The following is a 23,152-nucleotide window of genomic DNA, read 5'->3' on the forward strand; positions in this document are numbered from 1 at the left end:
AAGGAGACATCTAAGCAAACATGCTGGATTTGGTTTGACTACACATTTCAGTTCCTGGGATGTCTCTTCGAGACTGCAGATGTGGGTTCAGAATACTGCCACCTCATTTATAATGTTTGTCCTCACTTTAAATATGTTCATTAGTAGTACAAATCTACACTCATTTAACTGGATGTGTCCCATTCATCTTATTTAGCCTTACTTCCCAGTAGATGTGTATAGGGTTACAGTTAGTTACTGAAGTTTGCTTAGAGGGCAATCAATTGTACTAGAGAGCCCTGAGCTTTTATGCTCTCTGAACTGATCAATATTCAAAACTAGCTATAGAAATAAGCCACAGTTGCACAATACCATTTATAAGTAAAAATACATACTTTCTTTTACAAAAAAATGTAAACCATAACAAAGCATAACTAAATGCCAAAAGGAGAATTCTATATTAGGCAACTCTGAAGAAATGGATACATATTCATGCAGAACACAAGAACAGAGATGGAAAAATTGTTTTCTGTAACAAATATTGAAATTCACATTTTTCTCTTGGTACAAGCTAAACAAGATCAAAGTTCAAGAGACAGCTTACAATTAAATTAAAATCCACTGGCTTTTGCATACAGAAGCAGGTTCAGAATTTTTAATAGGTATGCATTTTGGGGTAACCTTGTCTTTAAAGGATAATGTACAACAGCTAATACATTTGGCTTGTAGCACCAATAGTACCAGTCTAAAAGAAAATGTTAAGGCAAGCACACAACAGAAAACTAAAAGAAGAAGAAGTTACCAAGTTTGAAAATACAAACATCTAGACTAAGTAGCAGATGGCTTTAAAAGAAAAGGACCACATGTAGAATTATGACTGAACCATGTGGTACTATCGTTTGAAGCTCTCAGCATCATTCATGCAGTGTGGAGGCTACCACCCTTCCTTTGCTGACTGAAACTTCATATACAGCATAAGGTGTTGATTTTGAGTGCATCTCACAGAACTGCAGCAGAAAGTAGAAAGCAGGAATCTTATGAAATCAGACAGAGAAATCTTGCACTCAGTGGAGCTCTACTGGAGCAAGATTCCTGTGTCTGATTTTAGGTAATTTGCCCTTCACACTGCCATTCTGGGTGGCACAACCCATGCGGATCATCTGGAGAGGCTTTTTAAGAGTCTAGGGGGCTTCAGTGGAAGGAAGTTTGGTTCTTCAAGATGCCTTCCACTTACACATCATTGGACACAAATCAATGTTAAATCAAGAACTGGTAACATCGGAAGGAAGGGAAGAAAAAGAAAGCTGCACAGCACATTTTTAAGTTTCAGAATGCCTATGAAAGAATCACAGGATCTTCAACAAAACAAGCAAGTGGATATATAACCTCTGAAAAGAGAAGGGAAAGGGAATTCAATTATTTCATTTTCTAGCATCATTGATATTATACCTCTGTCAACAACTGTACATAAAAGTTAAGGCCTGCCTCATACTTTGGGAATTCATCAATCACATGAGCGGTGAATGTCTGAAGCAAACTGAATTCACCACATGTGGTGAATTTTTACATAGTGCAACTGCAAAGCACTTATCAAAGCTTTCAATTTTCACCTGTAAACAAATCAATAGGACGCTGCTGTTCCTAATCCCCATAGACTTCAAAGTAGCCGTGTTTCAGTGAATTTTTGAATCAAAACAAAAACTCTCCTGTGACTCGGGATTGATCTACCTAAAATTTTAATCACAGTAAGCATCAGTATGGAACACATCGCAGAAATTGGGTTTAGAGGAATGCAAATTGTAAAACAAGATCCTGAGTTTTCTTCAGCTTAAGCTTCTGCTGCTTAAAGAAAAAGAGAATTTTTGCAGGCACCCAGTTTGAAAGATGAAAAATTCTCTTTATAAATGGAATGTTGATAAGTGCTTTGATTTGATCATATTTTTACACTTGCCTAACTATTTAAGAATATATAGCCCTAACCAACTAAGAAAACCAGGTTTTCCTTCAGCTAAAACAAATGAGTAAAGGCTTGGTTTCCAGAGTATGTTCAGAACCATTTGTGGATTTTTAAAAAAGGAAAAGTTCAAACTATATGCTCCATATTTCTGAATACTTAAAATAAACCTTGATAGCTGATACCTGCTCGTATTTTTTTCATTATTCAAAAGGCATAAATACCACCAAATGGGAAAAAATTACCTGAATACAAGCCAAATACCTGATTCCTAATGAATAGGGAAAAAGACCAAGGTCAGAGATGTAGAAATCTGACCTACATGAAAAGCTACAGCACCAGAAGTCCTCTAAAAAAAGTCGTCAAACACTGCCTCTAACAATAATCTCATCTTCAGAATTATTTATATAAAAATACTGTGAAATCACTAGTGTTACTATTAATTCAGAGGCCCATTTTCAATACAGCAAACCATAAAACAACCCTAATTTAGTAACACAGTCTAAAGCTCAAAGGGCATTGCTAAGCAAACAATGAATACAGTGCAGCATATTTCATTCGAACTTATAAGGTGTTTAAAATAATTCTGATTTTTTTTTTTTTAAGTTACAGCAACAGGAATTTTGGTTATCCAAAAATCCTTCTTATAAATAAATAACCCAGAAAGCCCAATATAACTATATATCAAAATATAATAGCATTCTATGGCCCCATTTAAAGAGGTATCACTCCAGTTTAAAGAGTCATGGCTTCCTCCTGAAGGGAACTGTAGTTTGTTAAGGGTGCTGAGAGTTGTTAGGAGACCCCGATCCTGCTTTAAATGTCTAGTGCAGAGGGGACCTATTAATATAGATTTCTAGTATTGGTGAACTTTAGATAATTCCAAGACTATTTTAATTATCAGTATTGTACTACGTAAAATTTAACTGTAAATGGATTCTGGTCACCTCCTATGTTTAAAAAGAGAAAGATGTAGCATTTAAGAAATATCACCTAAACCTAAAAGCAAATGCAGGCTATGCTATTGCAATGGGGGGAATTATTACAATGAATCATCAACATCCCTAAGTTTATCATTTTCAAAAAGTACAAAATGGCTATCTTTGAATGATCTTATTAAAATCTGGTTGTTTTAGATTAGGTGTAAATTTCTGGAAAGTCACAAATATTATTGATGTTCACTTTTTGCTTTCAGTTTTTATTATATTGAATAATGCTGCTTATATACATATTTCTTTTTATTTAAAGGTGATTCTTTTAATAATTAAACAAAACAAATGTTTCTAAATAAGCAAAAAACAAAACAAAATGGCTATCGGTAAACATCGTTACAGCCCAGGCATTTTTGAATTAGGTAAAAATTTGGACTGACAATAAATACTTAAAAATGAAAGTTTCAAGCGCTGGGTTATAAACACCAGCAGGCATGTTTTTCCCCAGTAGTACAATTCATGGAAGAAACTAGTTCAAAATATAAAAAGCAAAAAGGTCCCAGTCTTTAATTTACCTATGAATTCACACACCACCAGTTTTAATGAGAACTAGAAACTTGTGAACAGCTTCAATATCAAAACAAGTAGAATTCTAATATTATGGCTCACTTACCTAACTACATTCCTATCTCTGCAGTATTCCTAGATAGAGAAATTGGAAAAGCTATCAAGTTACAATAGCAATTTTTCCCCACCTAGCCTTGTAAAACATTTTTAGATGTCTCTGAGGGAATGGGGAAAACACTTCACCTGCAGTGCCTTGGCGAAGGAGAGTGCTTGCAGGTGCTTGGCTTCTCCAGCTTATCATTTAGGAAGCGTGTGTAACAACCGGAATGTCAATTTCAATGGCAGAGTGGCGTGACCGTGCAGAATAAGGTTGGGAGGCGTAACTATGCACACTGGGCGCATGAGGATACAGAGGCTGCCAGAAAGGGGAAGGAAGCGTTTTGCATGCACAATACCAAAGGAATAAGAGGATGGCTGTAAACAGTAAGCCTCCTGCACTGGCAATGGCAATAAACACAGAGATGTCAAAGGAAAAAACCGGTTCGTATTTCTTGTTCAGTTCTTGGTTATGAAAGATGACCCAGATAGATGGCGTCAGGCAAATGACACATGCAAGAAGAAAGAAGAGGCCGGCCACGAGATGGCAGCCCGCACTGTTTATGAGACATCTGGCCTGCTTGATGTTGGGCACTGTGGTTATGAAGGCAGTATTACACATGCCAATCAAACAGAGAAACAGAGCCAAGACAGTGGTTAACATGCTGATGGGGAGAGCAAACTGGAGGACGCGTAAATCCAGCTGGTCAACTGCTGTGTACCACTCAGTGTCGTAGATGACGCAGTCTTTGCTGCCATCAAAGCGAACACATTTAATCCAGAGCCCAGTGTACACGGTGACATTCTTCTCATTCTTGTTATAGGTGAAGAGTCGCATCTGTCTCCAGTTAGGCAGCAGAGCGGCGGCAATAAGTCCAGATAAGGCAGCTGTACCAGAAAGGAAGGCGAGGACGGTCGCAGCATGGACATCACGGCAACCCATCTTAGCCAACAAAAATGTCTCCTGGGGAGGGAAAAACTTTACTAAATCATCAAGATTTATTATCTGGATAGCTGTTTTTACGATAATTTTACTGTTGTACTCTGTTCGTAAACCTCTGTGATCGTTTTTTTTTAAAAAAATCATAATAAATGACTCTATAAATTGTATGAGATAAAGAAATAATAAATAAATATTCTGATCGACCCCTTTTTTTAACCATAATGAGGGAGAAATGACTGACAGTCTTGAAATATAAATTAAACTGAATTCTGAAGAAGGCACATTGGCGCTTGGGTTGTGCAGGAGGCTCTGCTCCAATGGGCCACTCTTATTAAATAATACTTTTTTTCAGAATCAGAAGCTACTTGTGGGTAATTAAAAAACAGCAGGCGTAGCTGGTATAGCAAAGGAGATCCGGTGTACCCCTGGGCCTCTCACCAAACTATCCAGCTATAGTTAGGTTATAGCTAGGTTTCATGCTTATTTAATAATGTGTGTGAAGAGGGGAGGGACCCTGCAACCATAATACTGAGTCTTTTGCATACTGATAAGGATCAAATTAAGTTGATAAAGATCTAAGCTGAGAATAAGTCTTTACAGACACCAGCACTTATCATGTATGATCAGAGATTAATGTCTTAATATGCCTTCAGTTTCATGTTGGGAGAAGCTCTTTCTAAAGCAGCGTTTCCCAAACATTTTTCGCTCATGGACCATTTGAAATTTGCTGAGGGCATTGGTGGGTGACAATTATTTTTCTGCCTGGTGTAGCCATTGTGCTAGATGCTGTATGATTTTTAATTGTATTTGTATCTGCTTCTTTTTTATATTTTGTATTTTATTGCATTCCACAGAATTCAACTTGTAATAAAAATACAATACATACAACGTAAAAGAAGCAATACAAATAAAAATCACCACAAATATTTAAAGGGATTGATATGTCATCTCCCATCTTCAGTCGGAAATCCATAGACGGCCACAGACCACATGACTGAAACTCAGACCAGATTTCACTTGTGGTGTAACAATTACCATGGATAATATGGATTGATATAAAAGTTAGAGTTTGGAAGAAGATGCTGTTTTAAATATTTAAATCAGGGCTCCAGGGAAGGGGTTGGGGAAGTCCTGAGATTCAGAGAAATCTCTGTATATGGATATGTAGTTGGATTTTTATTTTTTAAATTTTGTATTGGAAAAATCAAATAAAAATGTTTTTTTTTTTAAAAATAAACTCAGACCAGTTTGGGAACCCCTGTTCTAAAGGCTTAGAAGAACAAACTTACCAAGAGATTTAACCAAATCCAGAATAACAGCAGAACTCTTGCAAGTAGTAGAACAATTCTAATAGATCTGGAGGGGGGACACAACAAATTAATTCTGGAGAAAATACGACTACAACAGATATAACAAACTAGTCTTCACTTATATAAAGCACTTCAAAACCCTTCATTATCGTCACAATTAACATGTAGGAGCATAGCTGTCAACTTACAGATTTGAAAATAAGGGACCAGCAGCTAAAATAAGGGATTTTAGTCAACCAGTTAAAAGGGACCAGATAATTTCGGAGAGCAGCGCCGGTTTTTAGCCCTTCATTTCCAGAGGTTGCTGCTCAAGACACCAGCCGATGAAACACTGGAATTAAATAACTACAAGCAGCAACCACTTTTTGCGCAAAACGATGTCCAAGCTACGAAGATGCTGCTGCAGTTCTGTATCTTTTCTCTCGTGCTCCATCTGCAGCTCTCAATTCCATCAGGTGGGGCGGGAGGAAGGGGGGGGAAATAGTGCCCGAAGTAAACCCGCAGATCAGACCATCTATGCTAGTCTACCACTACAAATCTATGGGAGAAGGGCTTGCAGTCCTTCCCTTGTAGCCCTTGGAACACCTGCCCGCGCCTCCACCTCCTCCTCTTTCTGAACTGCTTTCTCTATGGTTGCCCTCGCTCTCCTCTCAAGGCTCCTCATCAATTCATAGACCATGCCAGGCTGCCCATCTCATTTGGGTCCTTTGGCAGCACAGCCGCAGTACGGCCTAGCGGGAGCAGCGGTGACAGGCAGGGGGGAGGCCCCAGGCAGAGACGCTCAGTTCGGCAGCCGCGAGGAAGATGGTGGCGGAAGGGCCCGAGGCTCCCACCAGTCCCGGCGGGGAGGGGTTCCCGGGGGCCAAGGCTAGTGAGAGGAGGCTGGAGGGGGGTGGGGCGGGCAGCCAAGCAACACAGTTGGAGCCTCCCTCCTCCCTGGTCGGCAGGGAGGGAGGGAGAGGAGCTGCTTCCTTTGAAACCCGGGAAATTTAAGGGACATCCACCAATAAGGGACAGCAGCGGGACATGGCGCTGGGGACGCTCGACAGCTATGTGAATCACTGCTATAGAGATTGGACAGAAGGAACAGGGGCCAAGATGAATTCTTCAGCGTTAACTTGGGTGGAGCCAGCTTCCCAAGATCCAAAGCTCCCCTTATTGCACAATACCAGTTTTTTTCATAGGGGAATATTCAGTAATAGTTGACCTCCCAAAGTGCTAAGCCTGTAAGAAGGAGTTCCATCAACACATCTTCATACTCAACTCTCCCCAAACTAAGACAGTGTTACATTTCTTCCTATGAGTCGTCAAAAGAGAAAAGTTTTGCTATTTTTCTACCTTTGCTCCTCAATACCTATCCTAAGGGCACATGAAAGTATTGCAGAACACTCTGCACCCAAAAGTGTTGTACAGATGAGTAATACTTTTTTATGAGCTACAAGCCTGGCTCGGATCTTCTGCATGTGCAAGTCATTTATGTACAAAGGGAGGCTGCAGACTTCACCCGAGGTGCTCAAATTCACATCTATGTTGTGCTTCTCATACACATGTAGGCAACACTCCAGGTGATCAGAAACCATATTTCTTCAGCATTCCTGGCTGCGTGGAGTGTTGTATATATGCACTGCAGACATGCACTTAATTGTGCATATGGTACAACCTGCTACCCTCTACATGTAAGATCTAACCTTAAATATGAAAAGCCAGTGCTTAATATCAACTTGTAAAAACATAGTACAGTTGCCAATCTTTATCTGGCAAGGATCATGCATCTCTAACAGTTTCACAAGAAGAAATTCAACAGGTTAAGTTTTTTCATCCATTCAAAGCTGGGGAAGGCTTTATAAGCTGAGCTTGGGTTTAATCACCATAGTTCATAATTAGAAGGATGCAAGATCAATTTGAGAATGTAGAGGGAACCACATATGATGTGCATTGATTCATTTATGTGCTAATAACTGGGTCAGCACTTGTGATAAGTGTATTTGAACATAACGTGATGTTTATACTGGTTTTACTGCGGCCAGCATCTGAACTGTTTTACCTTCAATTATGGGTTATCGCACTCAAGGAAGGTGAGAAGCCGATTGTAATCACCATTTTGAAACCTTCAAAAATACTGCACAGAAACTATAAAAAGACAGTCACTTTGCTTGCGTTACTAATGATGACTAAAGAGATGGAACAACTCACAAGCAAGCCCCAGTGTGTGGGCTAAACTGTGACTCAGGGCATAATAAGTATCAAACCATTTGAAATACAAACACAAAGAGAAGAACGTAAGAAGACCTGGATCAGAACAAAGGTCTGTTCAATTGAGTGTCCACAGCGATTAAACACATGAATCGCACAAGCAGGACACGAAAACTCTCCCCTTTTGTGATTCCCAGCAACTGGTGAGGCGTACTGACTCAAAAACCTGAAGGCTGCATATAGCCATCATGAATAGCTGCCACTGGTAATTTTTTCTTCCATGAATATTTCTGATCCCCTTTTAAAACAATCTGAGATAGAAGCCATCGCCGTGTCAAGCAGGCTGCAGCAGATCCCACAAAATAATTATGGGTTGTTTGAAGAACCACTTCCTTTGCGCTGCCCGGAATTTCCTATTGATCGCCCCATGTTCGAGTGTTCACCCCAAACCAGAGTATCAGAGAAGGACCAATTCGTTCATTTGTTTTTAAAGGCAATATTTCACGCCAGGTGTTTATATGTTCATGCCATCGATCTTTAGGGTGTATTCTAATTCTTATCTGGGAGTAAGCCCCATTGAACTCACTGAGACTTCCTTCTGAGCAGATATGCATAGGACTGTGCTGTTAAAATACGTCTACGCCGAAGTAAATCCCATCTATTTCAATGGAAATTACACCTTATCGGTCCGTAGTGACGTATGATCCTAATGAAATCCAGCCTCTCTGGAAGGAGCAATGGCTCACATATAAATAAATGCAGAAGGAGAGATTATCTCCCCCGTACTCACCCCCTTCCCACGCTCGAGGGACTTAATTTTCAAGCATCCAATTTCTCTTCCCCCTCTTGTTGACGCTAAGGATTCCCAGTCTCGGCTTTTCAGGAAGCGGCTGCCTTTTCCAGGTGTGCCCAAAGGCTTCTGGGATTGTAGTCTCCGCCTGCAAAGCTCTTCGTTTCACCTTCCTCTCTAAAGACTACAATTCCCAGGGATCACTCTTCCTACTCTATTGTTCCGGTTGCTTCCTCTTTCTGATTGTATTTCAAGTTGTTTTCTCCAGCTCCATCGCGCGTTGCTGGAAAGGAACTGATGCTGGAATAGGACACTGCATCTCTTCAGAGGCTTCTTGGTTACCAGTTTTCTCTTACCCTTTTGAACAGGCCGGCTGCTGCGCAATGTATATATTCTCTGCCTCTCTTTTTAAGAATTACGTGTCCAACTTTCCCCTAAAGCATAATAATGGATGCCTGATCTCAAAACTGTGCTTTCTTAAAAAGTCTCAGCTACAGCATTTTGAGAAGGCAGCTTTTAAGACCTGGCTATCACTATCCACCTGTGAGTCTGACCTCACCAGCTAAGCACGTTCAAGGGGATGTGGGGTTATTATTCCCGTCAGAATCCCCCTCCCAAGCTGTTTCTGATACAACTTGACAGGGGTGGGGAGAGAGGAGGGGATATGTTAGAAGCCACCCAGAGTGGCTGGGGCAACCCAGTATAAGTAATAAATTTGTTATTACTACTAATAATAATAATTCCCACCCTACAATACAATCTTACACCCACACAAGTAGAATTTCACTTCTGATGTAATCCTTTGGAACCCAGCTGCTAGCTTTCATATATATATTATTCACCACAGCATTCCAAACATGGTTTCATCATTGTTGCTTTAAAAGCCTCAGTTTCCTGTGATGTTTTATTTTTAATGTGAAGGTTGGCAGTAGCAATATTAGATGAGGAACTGTGAAAGGAAGCAGGAGAGAAACCAGGACCAGTGCTATTTATTCCTTGGGCATCATTGCAGTAGATTATTCAGGACCATATTAGGAAGCCATCCCAAAGCTGATCTGATTATGTGGGAAGAATTAGTGGCCTTTGCTTCCTTTCCAGTTCAGTTGCAGCCATCTCTAATCAACCATTTTTAGTGTCCCTGCTCAAAAGAGGTGAGGAGTTCAGTCTAATTTAGGCAGACATAATTTATTCTGATCAAGAATGTATAATTCCGTAGAGCAAAATTTGAGTTTTGTTTATCTTCGATTATCTATGGCTGTAGAAGTGACAAACATTCACCATTTACATGTCTGTTCCACTAAAAGGCAATCTTTGCCAGCCACTATGTTAATTTCCAGACCCAATTTTTGCCACTGTTGTCTAATTCTTTTATCTCTTCCCTTTTCCTCTGTTCATCTTTGGTGCATCCAGGATAGAGACTATGTCATTGCCATGCTTCAACTTAGCACTGCTACTGATAAATCACTTTACAGTCTTGGTGATTTTAAATATTTCTGCCCAAAATATTTCAGGAAAGCGAACACATGTAGTTTTATACGTTCTTCTCCTGCACTGATTGAAGGATGCCACTCTTGAAATCTCTAGTAAACGATAACAAAAATAATACCTTATTATCTTTATATAAAATTACATGTTTATTTACATCTTTTGAAATATATTCTACAACTTAAGAGGGTTGTGCAACTTGAAGACGTTGTAAAATATCATGATACACTTTTCTGTATTTTACAGAAACTGGAAAATAACATGCTCTCTTTTCTTTTTGAAATGGTTGACCTGAAAGAGGTTTATTAATATTAATATTATATAATAGTTTGTGTGTGTTAAGAAATTGCTATATTTCTGAGCTCCTCAGTGCACGAAGCTGCTGGTTCTGATGATCTTCAATCTTCTTCTCAGATTCTTCATCTAGTACTTTTCTTAAACACATGATCAGTTCTTCAATTCCTTCACCAGAGTGTGCAGATACAGGGATGATCTCTTTGAAGTTGACAGTGACTTCTGGAGTCATAGTTTTTGGAAGAGTGTGCATATAATCTGAAATATATATATATATAATTAGAGTTACTACACACAGTATAAAGCCAGTATAAAATTTGCTATGGGTGGATTTCAGTTAAATAGATGCTTGATGTAATAGCAGTAGCAGAGTTGTTTGAAGATATTCCATTCCAAGGAAGTCAGGGTAATGGGTTTTTGGACTGCCAAGATGTTAGGAGAGGACAATAGATGTGGCTGTTGGCCCAGAAGACTTCCTAACTGCATTTACTGACAGAATAGATGACTGGCTTGCATTCCATTCTTCTTCTAAGGCTCTTATCTGCTGGATAGCCCAGTTAGTAGAGCACGAGTCTCTTAACCTCAGGGTTATGGGTTCGAGCCCCACGTTGGGTGAAACATTCCTTCATTGCAGGGGGCCGGACTAGATTGACTCTCACAGTTCCTTTCAACTCTACAATTCTATGACACTAGCATTTTAGCATCGTTACAGTTCTAGGCTAGTATGAAAGACAACATAGTTTGGTTATATTTTACTTTAAAATACAATCAATATACTGAAAAATGTTTCTTCTTTTGCAGTAATGAAAACTCACTACTTGCTACATATCAAAGATATATGAATATGTTATCTTAAAAAAGGAGCTGTACAGTAAGTATCTCACCTTGAGGACTCCGCAGTTGTTCCATAAACTCATTCAATTTTTCTTGTGCATTGGGCAAATCCATTTTATTAACAGCCAGAAGTGCAGATTTAGTTCGAAGTTCTTCTTTATATAGTTCCAGCTCCTGCGACATAAGTCGTTTCCATTTGTAAAATATTGTCGTTGAAAGTATTTGGCTTTATACAAGCCTTTTCATTTAACTCTTAATTACTACACAATACATATGCAAAGCAGAGCAGGGAGGGCCACATTCCCTTTTAAACAACCTCTCAAGACCACATGACAGGGGTGAGCAGGCCCAGAGGCAAAATCAAGGGGAGCATGAAGGTACGTTTAACCTTTCACACATTACTGATTACTACTGTCTACCATGTGTACACAATAATAATACACAACCACAATTTAAATAAAAGACGTGACTGCATCACATGACTGGCTTCTCCCTCCTGTCTTGCCCCATGCTCCAGTCCTAGATGCCTTCATAATGGAGCTGTTTCCAGAGGAAAAACTGTGAGAAGAGAAAGACTCTGCTTGCCATCAGGGGGTAGCTGGTTTCATCTGTGCTGCCCTACCTCCAGCCCAAGGAAGAACAACAACAATAATAATTGTTGTTGTTTATTTATATCCCGCCCATCTGGCTGGGTTTCCCCAGCCACTCTGGGTGGCTTCCAACAAAGATTAAAAATACATTAAAACATCAGTCATTAAAAACTTCCCTAAACAGGGCTGCCTGTCTTCTAAATGTCTTCTAAACATCAGATAATTGTTTATCTCTTTGACATCTAATGGGAGGGTGTTCCACAAGGCGGGAGCCACTGAGGAACCTTCAGAAGGGAGTTGTTGCCATGGGCATTATGTGTACACGTAGTTTTAATGAGCTGAATAGAGTAAATAAATTATGAGTCATGGGTGTGTGGAGTGTGTGTATGAACTTAACAGTGCTTAGTTTATTTTTGACTGCTATTTTGTTGATGTTGTTAATATTGTTTGGTAGATTATAAATGCTGCAGTGAGTTATTGATCATATGACTTGCTTTGATTTAGATGTTTAGCTTTTTTTAAGTTGTTAACGGAGCTTTATAGGTTGTAATTATTTCACCGATTATTTGTTAATTATTCTGTATTATTTACGTTGTATTTGTGATGTTTTATTAAGTTCTATCACGTTATTATATGTTGTTTCTACGCCGCTTTGGGATTCCTTTGAATGAAAAGCAGCATAGAAATATAATAAATCAAACCATAGCTGTCCGGTGAATATTCTCATGTGGAATAAGCACATGAAGCCAATATAAATGTGACAGTGTAAACTTGGGAGCACATGAGCCTCTCAGGTATAAATTCCTAAGAGACAGTACAATTGGAATTCACAACTGTAAATCTGCATCACAAATTTTGTTAGCTACGTGTTTTCTATTTGATAACAGGAAGCAATCTTGAAGACTAAACTGCTTGGCTTCTCACTGCCTTTTGAACTGGAGAAATTTCCACCATACAGATGAAAATGGAGTTAGTGAAAAACAAAGTAACAAACACTATGTTAGCAGCTCTCCCTAGAAGTAATGGGAAACTTCCAAATCTCAAACATCTTGGATACAGTTATCAAGTTTGTAGCTTTAATAGGTGTGCCTTTCAAGTAAACATTTCAAATCAAATCTTAATTAGGTCTCTCATGTCAGAACATGTGTGTCGCAATACGGACAGATCATGCCTGTATATAAAAGAATCAGTACACTTACCTTTGCAAGTAGTATTACAGTTTCAAAGGCTGTTCTGAATGGGCTTGTAGGAGAAAGCTGAAACCCAGCTACATCAACCTGAAAGATCAACATATTTTTTTTAAAATCAGACAATCAAATGCTTTCTCACATAATTATCCTTCACTTTCCAAGAGACCATGAAGATGACAGGCAGCGTGGGAGTGATGGCAGTGAGGTGGCTGTTACACACAAACATTTCCCCCCCAAAATAGCATCCTCTCTGCTATATCTGAACAGTTTCCAATTCACAGAAACAATCTGTTTGCTTAGTTTTATGTGTTCTTTTACTGTCTCTCCTCCGCTGCCTCGCATTTATGTGGTATCTTGTATGCTTCCTTCTAGCAACTCCTGCAGTCAAGATGGTGCCAAACATATTGCTCTGTTTTCCTTTGGACCACACCAGCAAGGCTGAGAGAGGTGGGGTCTTGTCATCTGGACACCCAAGGACCTCCATACACACTACCCAGACGTGTGTCCCAGGGAGGTTGCTTCGGTGCTGCTAACAGAGGTTTGACTTCATCCCCCACAGGTACACTCCACTGTCTGTTGAGACAGACAGATGCCAACATAAATTACTGTCGCTATACATGCATTCCAAAGCGAGCCTGATGTTGCTTTTGGCTTATTTAAGATCAGGGTGGGGATCTAAATCTGAACCACTTTGCTGATGTTGCTAAAATTTACTTGCCACAACTGCAAAGGAAGCATTGGGAGTCTCCCTTTGTTCCTTTGCAGCTTGAATTTGGCACTTTCCAAATTTGGTAGCTTTTTCTTTTGCTAGGCAAGGCAACAGAAGAGGGTGCCAAATTCAAAAAGTCCCAAACTGGAAAGGCATTCCAGTCCAACACCTGATCATCATGTGATCGAAAGGTCATGGACTGGTGTGTGTGTCCCCCCCCCCCAACTACTCACAGGCCTGAGGTTTCCCCAACCACACCCCAAATATCAGCTACGTGATAAATTTACTACAAAGGGGAAGGAATATACCACAGTGGTAAAGCACATGATTTGCATGAAAAAGGTCCCCAGGTCAATTCCCAGCATCTCCAGGTAAGGCGGGGGAAGACTCGTGTGGAACCCTGCTCAGACTTGGTATAACAAAGCTTCCTACAATTTCTTGCTCTTTCCGAGTCATCTGAAGACCTGGTGAAGGTCAGGTCACATTGGCTAGCAATATATTTCAGTGGAAATATATAATCATGACCAATCTGAACTGGTTCCCAACAGTTGCACCTGGCGGTTCTTCATCAAAATGGGTTGCTCATAGATATTCTCACAGAATCATAGAGTTGGAAGGGACCCTGAGGATCATCTAGTCCGACCCCCTGCAATGCAGGACTATGCAACTGTCCCTTACGGGAACTGAACCTGCAACCCTGGTGATGTCAGCACCGCACACTAACCAACTGAGCTATGCAGCTATCCATGTTACGTGTTAAATTTTCATTTACAATATTAGCAAAGCTATAGGATGATGTAATGAACAGGCACCTCCGGGTTACTTCTTCGGCAAAACAAAGCCTAAATTAAAAGCAGACTTTAAAGATGTCAAATAAAAAGCTAAGCTACAGCATGTCCTTACAACAAAGAGGAGCTGTTTGGTTCTTTCCACATGCTTCAGAAACTTGTGTCCTCTTCCTTTATTTGCATGTGCACCTTCAATAAGTCCTGGAAGATCAGCAACTGTGATCTAGGAGGGAAAGAAAGATTAGATTTTCACAAAAGATCCCATCATCATTTGGGTCGCATCAATTTTAAAAAATGGTTACAGCATCTCCATTAGAGACCAATGGCTTGAATTAGGCAAAAAGCCCTGACTACTAGAAGAGACTGAAAGTGGCACGTTATCTGGCTGAACCATTGAAAAAACTACATGAAGAATTCCTCATATATCTAGTTCCAAGCTACATTATGGAGTAGAACTCCCCCCTTCCTAAGTCTTCAACTAGCCTTTTTGGGGGGCGGGCGGGACAAAATGAAGTATTGCAGTCATGAGCAGGATACAAGTTCTAATCAGTCACATAAATGGAAGGTAGGGAATGACCCCCCGTTTTGCAGGAACTAGTAATTGCAGGTCAATTAATTCTTGACTCCGCCCCCCGCCCCCCCAAAAGAGACTAACGTGACCGCAGCAAGTGAGTTTTGTATTCTTGCTGCAGGATCAAAATTTTCCCCTTTGAAAATGTTTTCTCCAACCTTAACACTAAGTTTCCATTAGAATTATCTGATTTAAAAGTAAGCTTCTCCTCGCACACTGAAAGGTATGTTTTGGAAGGCTGTGAATGACGCATGGCTTGCATGTTCCCTCTCTCCTCTTGTGTGCAGCTTTTCCTTCTCCTGTTTAGCGCCACCCACAGTTTGCCACTTCCACACATATTTTCTGATTCTGGTTGTGATGGAAAACTCTAGCCATAGTTTCAGCAGTAGCCCATGTCTTGTGCACAGGCATCATCCTGACCCTGCAATCTCTACAGCTTACCTGGAAAGGGCTGGAACAGGGCAGGGGGTGGTAACCCTGACTTCACTGCAGCTCTGCCTCCAACGCCACCCACAAGTCCCATCCAGGTAAGTTGCAGTGATATCAGAACTGGGGGATGGCTCTGCACAGGCCACTACTGTGTAGTTTACCAATTGAGACAACACATCCTATTTTCGTTATGGTTAAATAGGGAGAGGGAAGACCCATACAGGAGAAGAGAGAACATGCAAGCATGCAATTCATTAGTAACCCTCCAAACTATGCTTCGGACTTGAACCGTTACTTGTATAAACACAGAATGCTCATTTGGGTGCTTAATAAGGTTACCGGATTTTTTTCCAATGAATCCAGGAACACTTTTCAACTTCATTGGATTCTGTGTGTGGACTGATTTGCAAATCCGGGGCCTGTCCCTAGGAAACAGGGACATCTGGTAACCTTACAATAGAAAACACCAGGCTTGATCTTCTAAGCTATCTAGAAGTCAAGGGAATATTTTCGCATACTGTATTCTGAGAACTGAAGAGTTTCCCACACTTTGAAGAATCAAACAAAGCAATTATCAACTAATTTGCAAGACTCAAAACTTAACATATATTACATTTTGGGTGGTGGGGGATAAGGATCAAAATTGTTTCCCATCAATTCTAATTTTATGCCTGCTATGGTAAAAAAGGGCAACTACAAACTACAATGCTTGTTTATATATTCGTTTCATAAAATTTATACACTGCTTGATTGTAAAAAAAATAAACAAACCTCCAAGCAATTTTTAAGAGTCTTGTACAGATGCTTAATGTTATTTTGAAGTTCTTTTAAAGTGCAGGGGGCAAATATAATCTTTAGCAGTAATGCTACGTTTCTTATCCATGTAATACACTTTATTTAGAGAAAGATTAAAGCATCACCAGACAAGCCCTGGTTCCAGGAAGGAGAAAAAGCACTTTTACTCATTTTGCATCTGTGAACTCCGTTGTTGCACTGATGTCATCAAACACCTCTTGATAAAATGCTTTCATCTTATGTCTTTGATTGCTCTCATGTGCCAGCTAGAGTTCTACACATCAAAGTCAAAATTAGGTTGTGTGCAATCAAAAGTTTGGAAGATTCATGAATGAACATGGTCCTCAATTCTTCATCAAAACTTAGTAGCATGGATAATGGACCTCATATTTGGAAAAAATAATCTTTCTGAACAAACACAGGCAATTTTCAAAACTATTTTAACAGGCCTATGTTTAGCACTCTACAGTAGATCACTCTCAGCTGCTGAACAGCAATAAATAATGCCGCATGGAGCATTATTTTAGGTAATGTATCATGTTACAGTGTTTAGTATTGTAAAGCAGAGAGTGGTCTAATGGGTCACACTTGGTGTCCAGCCTCTCTCACTGTCCTAAAAATTAGGTAAACGTGGCTCAAAAGGGTTGTTTATCTAGATACAGATATTGCTTAAGACAGACACAGCCATCTGAAGGAAATATATGGAAACTGAAGGAGCACAGATGCCAGACCTATCTCAGGCTACCACTGTTTCTTAGAAAACAAGTCAACAGCCTGCTCTCCTTGAAGTATTGGTGTAAGTTAAGAAAATTGGGGTCTCATAACGTAACCAAAATACAGTTTCTCCACAACCACACCTTTAATGCAGATCTTACTTTTGGAAACCAACCTGTTTAAAATCAGCATACTTGACTGTTCCAAGCTCAGGTTTTATCGTTGTAACTGCGGAAAGTAAAGAAAAGTGAGCCCTGTTTTGTGATGTATTTTGGAGTTTTACCCCTGGCTTGTATGCCCAAAACACTTGTTTACTCTCAGTCAAAAGATGGAATACTCTTGCTTTCTCAGAAGCAACCTCTTGAATGCTAGACAGGCAGTGATAGCAGAAGTCCTTCCCAAACATTGAAAGTTGCTCACATCAGAAGATACATAGAAAACTGAATGCAGAGAAATTCTTATTAAATACTGGGAAACACTTGAGGGACGGTATCATAGCTCTCTGCAATTATACTCTGAAAACTTGGTAGCTGAAAGACTGAGCTCTCATTCAGGAGGGGTAGTTCATCTACAGACAGCCTCTGCCCATACTCAAGATCTCTCTCTCTCTCTCTCTCTCTCTCTCTCTCTCTCTCTCTCACACACACACACACACACACACACACACCTGTCCCCAGGGCATTGCAAGAGACTGTTGTCAGAGACAGGGGGAAGATGGCTCCTAGAGTCAAAGTGTTTCTGTTGCAAGCACTGCATTCAAGATCAGGGTGCAAACACTAATACATGGAAAATTAATTACTTACAGGCATAATCTGCTATTTGAGGTGTAGCATGAGAAATCTTGGTTAGCAAAGAGGATTTTCCTGCATTTGGAAATCTGGGGTGGAGTGGGGGGGATGAAAAAAATTATATTTAGTGTTCATATCAATATGTAGTTGACAGAAGAATAAAACCACTTTCAAGTTTTAAAATGCATTTTACTCAAGTGAATTTTGTTTAAAATGAAGAGGAAACGTCTTAGAAGTGGGCTACTCTGAGGGTGGAATAGATTCCATACATACTAGACAAAGCACCAAACACAAAAGCTGCCTTTAAATGCTAATTTCTCCCCTTAAAGTTAATCAAAGTGTGCCCCAAATATGCATTTAGCCAATGTTCCTATAAGTTCCTAACAGAACTATATGCTGTATACTCACAATGGAAAGAAACCACCTTATATTACAGGGAAGACTGAGTTAACATGATTGTTATGGGGGGGGAGCAAGAAAAAACTGTGTTGCTATTCTCTCCCCACCTTCCAAAAATCTGGTTCCTTTTTATTTTTAAGTAAGTTTCAAAAGAAGTACAATCCACATTATGCAACTGTTTAAGCTTTTAAGCACCATTTTGCAAATATGCATTTGTGAAAGAACAATTGCTCCGCTATCACATTTTTAATGATTATAACCAGAAAACAAAAACCAGTAATAGAATAAATACTTTGATACCTTACGTTGGACTAATGAGACAGGGGGAGGGTGCTCTTTCAAGATACTATTGGAGTAATGTCAGTACCTCAAGAGCCATTTCAAAAGTTATCATACTTCTTCAGGAATGATTTTATTAGATCAGAAGTAGCTGTACTCTCTTTGAAATGTATACAGGGATGCTGTCTGACTTTCAGTGTATCTCAGCCTAATGTTCCTCAAATCTTTTTCCATGTCTGTGATCTAATGATAAAGCACTTATGTACATACTGAAATATTAAAAAAACCAAACTCAGACTGAGATCAAAAGAACAAGCTTTCAGAGACTCACTCAACAACTGAGTGAAATAAACCAAAGGTGTTTCCACGACTCCCTAGAAATTATTCTTTCCTTACCTCATCTAGAACAAAGTGGGGGAGGAACAAACCACCCTGAAATTTGAAGTAGAATTAAGTGGTGGGTGGGAGAGGTATACTGATATATCACAAAGGCAATAGTATTTATGTGACACTGTTTTGAACACCCACCAGTTCCTTATAAAGCTTCCATTTGCTGTTGGGCAAAGCCTGCACAGAAGTTCAACTTCACACATTAAACCAGAAAGAAGTGAGGCAAGAGCTGCAACTGTAGTTACATCAAGCATTGCGGGGCTTTTTCCCCCTAGGGGGAACTCACAGGAACTCAGTTCCGGCACCTCTCTGGTGGGTGCCATTGCCATTCTAAGAGAATGGGGGCAGTGTTCACGGTGAGTTCTGGTACTCCTCCCGCCCCCCCCCTAGAAAAATAGCACTGATGCCTTATGACAATAAAGTAACAATAGGATAATCTGGAGGCAGGATAACTGACTGTATGAATAACATTCCCAAAACTTAAATATGTCTTAATGTGGATGTAGTACAGACATGGATATTTCTAGTACAAGGGCATTCACTTCAATATATAAACACGAGCATGACTCCAGAGTGCAATTTTCAGGATCAAAGACTTACCCAACTAAGCCAACATCTGCTATAAGTTTGAGATCAAGGTGAATCATGAGCCTTTGACCTCTGGAGGGCAAGAAATTTGTCGCCATGCATCCACCAAGACCTCCTCGTGCCACCAACAATCTGTCTTCTGCTCTGTCAAGTTCACCTAAAAATAAAGATACAGAAGTGTTTTTTGCAAATGTTCTATTTGTTCCCAGTGACACAGACATTTCTTTCAACTTGCCATTTACATTTTAGCACTCATCTGAGACAAAGCACCACTGGACACAGTGGAGCCTACCTCCAGGTTAAATGGTCAAAAAATGTGGCAAATGTTTTTGAGACTTTGTGGTGAGTCCTGAAAAATGCCTCGCCCAGCTATGGACTTTTTTATCATCAACATGGCTACGCTACCTTCACTTTTTACTTCCAAAAAAAATACAGAGTTCTGTAAGTGAACACACATAAATCAAGGCAAATATACTACCTTAATCAAAATCTATTAAGCTGCTTCTGAGAATGATCAATTAACTGTTCCTGGATGTTTGCCAGTACATCTATGCCTTTAACACCTGCACATGCCAGTTTATTGAAGTGTGAGCCAAATTATAGGTTTGTGCTGTTGCACAGACTCAGTAGAAAGTAAACAGCAACTAACAGTGCAACCCTAACCATGTCTCTTCAGAAGTAAGTCCAATTAAACTCAATTGCAGCTTATTCCCAACTACCTGGGAGTAAACCAATTTGAATTCAATGATATTTTCTTCCAAGTAGACAAGGTTAGGACTGTAATGTAAGCCATGATTTGTTCTCTCAGAAAAATAATACATCTGAGGTACAGTCTTCAATATATTTTGGGTGTGTTGGAGGGGAGGTTCATGTAAAAGAATCTCACCTATAATGTTGAAAATAATGTGAGAACTTTCCCGTATGAGGGCTTATTGTACTAAATCCTTGCCAGATGCACAGTTGATATGTTTTCTGATCCTTTACAGTAACAAAAAGTGAAGAACCAAAACATCCTTACCAATCACTTTCCCATCATCCCTTGTGACAGATATTCCTTGAGGCACTTTCACTTCACAATCTTTTCCCTTAGTACCTTTCAGCGTAGCAAGACTGGTGGAGAGCAAAATATATATATATATATATTACAAGATTGCTGTATACTGGACCACACAAATTCTCAATCAATGAAACATACTCACCTACTGTTGGCTCCTGCTCCTGCTACAAACCGTTTGTTTGGAAATCGATCTTTAAGTCTCTTCAATGTCATTTTCTTTTGAGCTACCAACCAGACGTCACCGCCTTTCCCACCTTCCCCACCTAATCGAGGATGGCCCATTCCGCCAGTTCCTCCTTTCACGTAGATCCTAAGGTCATCCATAAACCTGCCATACTGCAAAAAAGTAAAAAAGTATTAACACTGCCATTTCATATTTACTAGCAATTTGTTAATCATTATGAAAAGTAGGGGATGCAACCCCCTGTGAGGCTACTATGAATGAGACCAAAATGCAGTACTTTACTTTCCCCATAGTGATAAATGACAACCATGAGGTTATATAAGAACAAGTACAGCAGGTGCAGGGGCGCAGGTGGCACTGTGGTCTAAACCACTGAGCCTCTTGGGCTTGCCGATCAGAAGGTCAGCAGTTCGAATCTCTGCAACAGGGTGAGCTCCCGTTGCTCGGTCCCAGCTCCTGCCAACCTAGCAGTTCGAAAGCACGCCAAAAAGTGAACGTAGATAAATAGGTACCGCTCTGGCGGGAAGGTAAACGGTGTTTCCATGCGCTGCTCTGGTTCACCAGAAGCAGCTTAGTCATGCTGGCCACATGACCCAGAAAAACTGCCTGCAGACAAACGGCGGCTTCCTCGGCCTGTAAAGTGAGATGAGCGCCGCAACTCCAGAGTCTATGACTGGACTTAACTGTCAGGGGTCCTTTACCTTTACCTTTTACAGCAGGTGAGGGAAACCTCTGGCTCTCCAGATGTTGCTGAACTACAACTCCCATCACCCCTGGGCATTGGCCATGCATGCTAGGGCTGATGGGAGTTGTAGTTCAACAAGTTCTGGAGGGCAAAAAGTTCCAGATCCCTGAAATAGAGGGATGATGTCTAAACCTGCTTCCTGTTCTTGGTGTTACTGATAATTAAGACAGAACAGATGTGAATAGTCCCATCCTAAGACATGCACAAAGAAAATACCCTGTAAACAGTGAAGTCCAAAAGGAAACTGTCTATGACAATTTGGTGCAAAGATATGCAAGATGGACACAGGATTGTAGATTTTTAAATTTGCCATTATGTAAAGTTTAAGACAGCATCTTAAAAAGCAGAAACATTACCTTGCCAACAAAGGTCCGTATAGTTAAAGCTATGGTTTTCCCAGTAGTGATGTACAAAAGTGAGAGCTAGACCATAAAGAAGGCTGATCGCCGAAGAATTGATGCTTTTGAATTATGGTGCTGGAGGAGACTCTTGAGAGTCCCATGGACTGCAAGAAGATCAAACCTATCTGAAGGAAATCAGCCCTGAGTGCTCACTGGAAGGACAGATCGTGAAGCTGAGGCTCCAATACTTTGGCCACCTCATGAGAAGAGAAGACTCCCTGGAAAAGACCCTGACGTAGGGAAAGATGGAGGGTACAAGGCGAAGGGGACGACAGAGGACGAGATGGTTGGACAGTGTTCTCGAAGCTACTAACATGAGTTTGACCAAACTGCGGGAGGCAGTGGAAGACAGGAGTGCCTGGCGTGCTCTGGTCCACGGGGTCACGAAGAGTCCGTGGGGACACGACTAAACAACAACAAAAGTTTAATAATAATAATAACCACCAAGAATTTCATCCAAGAAGGGCTGAAGAGCTTCCTTCCTTTGTACTGAATATTTATTATCGGGATAAGGGGAGTTTTTGTCACTGGACCCGCCTCCCTGCAGCCAAATATCCAGAGGTGCACGGGGCACCTCCTAAGCCTCCCCCCGCCCCGCGGAAACGCCGCCCCAGAAGGCTGAGGGGAAAGAGCTGCTTTGGCGGCGCACTAACCTCCCTCAGAAGGGCTCGGCTGAGCCGCCCCATGCTGATGACCAGCGGGCGCAAAGGGGCTCCCTTCAGCGGAGGCTTGGGCGCATGCAGAGCCAGGGAAGCAGCGCAGGAGAGTGACGCCAACCCGCGACGGGCCCGCCTGCTCGGAGGCGGGGCAGGCGGGGCAGGCGGGACCGCGAAGGGCCGGGGAGAGAAGGTCTACGCGGGGCGCAGGAGCAGAGCTTTCCTTGAGACGCTGGAGCTGCTGCCGCTGCAAATGGCGACGAGGGCGCCGCGGAACATTTTGTGCCTCGCTCCAAAAGGGTTGCCTTTTAAAGAGGCCTGGCACGTTTATTTCGAGGGCTAGAAGCTGCTTCGTCAGATACGCGAAGTGAAATTCTTGAGTCTGCACACGTGCATTCCGTGCATGCGGGTTCGGGGAGCGGGGAATGAAAACAGTGCAGGAGCATATCGGGAGCGCAGCGGAAGCTGGACCGAGGCAGATTCCATACAGTACTTCTCTCTG

At 40.9% G+C, this 23,152-nt stretch overlaps 2 protein-coding genes across 3 annotated transcripts in view; both read right to left on the bottom strand.

Moving 5' to 3' along the window:
* Positions 1-340: 340 nt before the first annotated feature.
* Positions 341-8,929, bottom strand: CLDN12 (claudin 12). Of its 2 annotated transcripts, XR_014212699.1 has the most exons (4): positions 8,765-8,929; positions 5,761-5,827; positions 3,676-4,492; positions 341-1,367 (listed from the first exon to the last, which is right to left on the bottom strand). XR_014212699.1 is itself a non-coding variant. In XM_082194215.1 (3 exons), exon 3 carries the CDS (start codon positions 4,469-4,471, stop codon positions 3,734-3,736), a length of 738 nt encoding a protein of 245 aa, XP_082050341.1. In that variant the 5' UTR covers positions 4,472-4,492; positions 5,761-5,827; positions 8,765-8,928; the 3' UTR covers positions 341-3,733. The 2 variants fall into 2 exon arrangements, 1 of the variants encoding a protein (XP_082050341.1); XM_082194215.1 differs by having other exon boundaries at positions 341-4,492; positions 8,765-8,928.
* Positions 8,930-10,371: 1,442 nt separating this feature from the next.
* The window catches only part of CFAP69 (cilia and flagella associated protein 69), a 62,625-nt gene continuing 49,844 nt past the window's right edge, over positions 10,372-23,152 (bottom strand). Inside the window, exons 24-33 of the mRNA XM_082194072.1 lie at positions 22,648-22,845; positions 20,807-21,000; positions 20,626-20,717; positions 19,620-19,764; positions 17,967-18,040; positions 17,339-17,391; positions 14,770-14,877; positions 13,167-13,244; positions 11,428-11,551; positions 10,372-10,801 (exon numbers count right to left, since the gene is read on the bottom strand). Coding sequence (XP_082050198.1) covers positions 10,599-10,801; positions 11,428-11,551; positions 13,167-13,244; positions 14,770-14,877; positions 17,339-17,391; positions 17,967-18,040; positions 19,620-19,764; positions 20,626-20,717; positions 20,807-21,000; positions 22,648-22,845 — 1,269 coding nt within the window. The 3' untranslated portion in view covers positions 10,372-10,598. The remainder of the gene's footprint in view (positions 10,802-11,427; positions 11,552-13,166; positions 13,245-14,769; positions 14,878-17,338; positions 17,392-17,966; positions 18,041-19,619; positions 19,765-20,625; positions 20,718-20,806; positions 21,001-22,647; positions 22,846-23,152) is intronic.

The sequence above is a fragment of the Podarcis vaucheri genome (genome assembly GCF_965113315.1).
Source record: "Podarcis vaucheri genome assembly, chromosome: 12".
In the NCBI taxonomy this organism is placed as follows: domain Eukaryota; kingdom Metazoa; phylum Chordata; class Lepidosauria; order Squamata; family Lacertidae; genus Podarcis; species Podarcis vaucheri.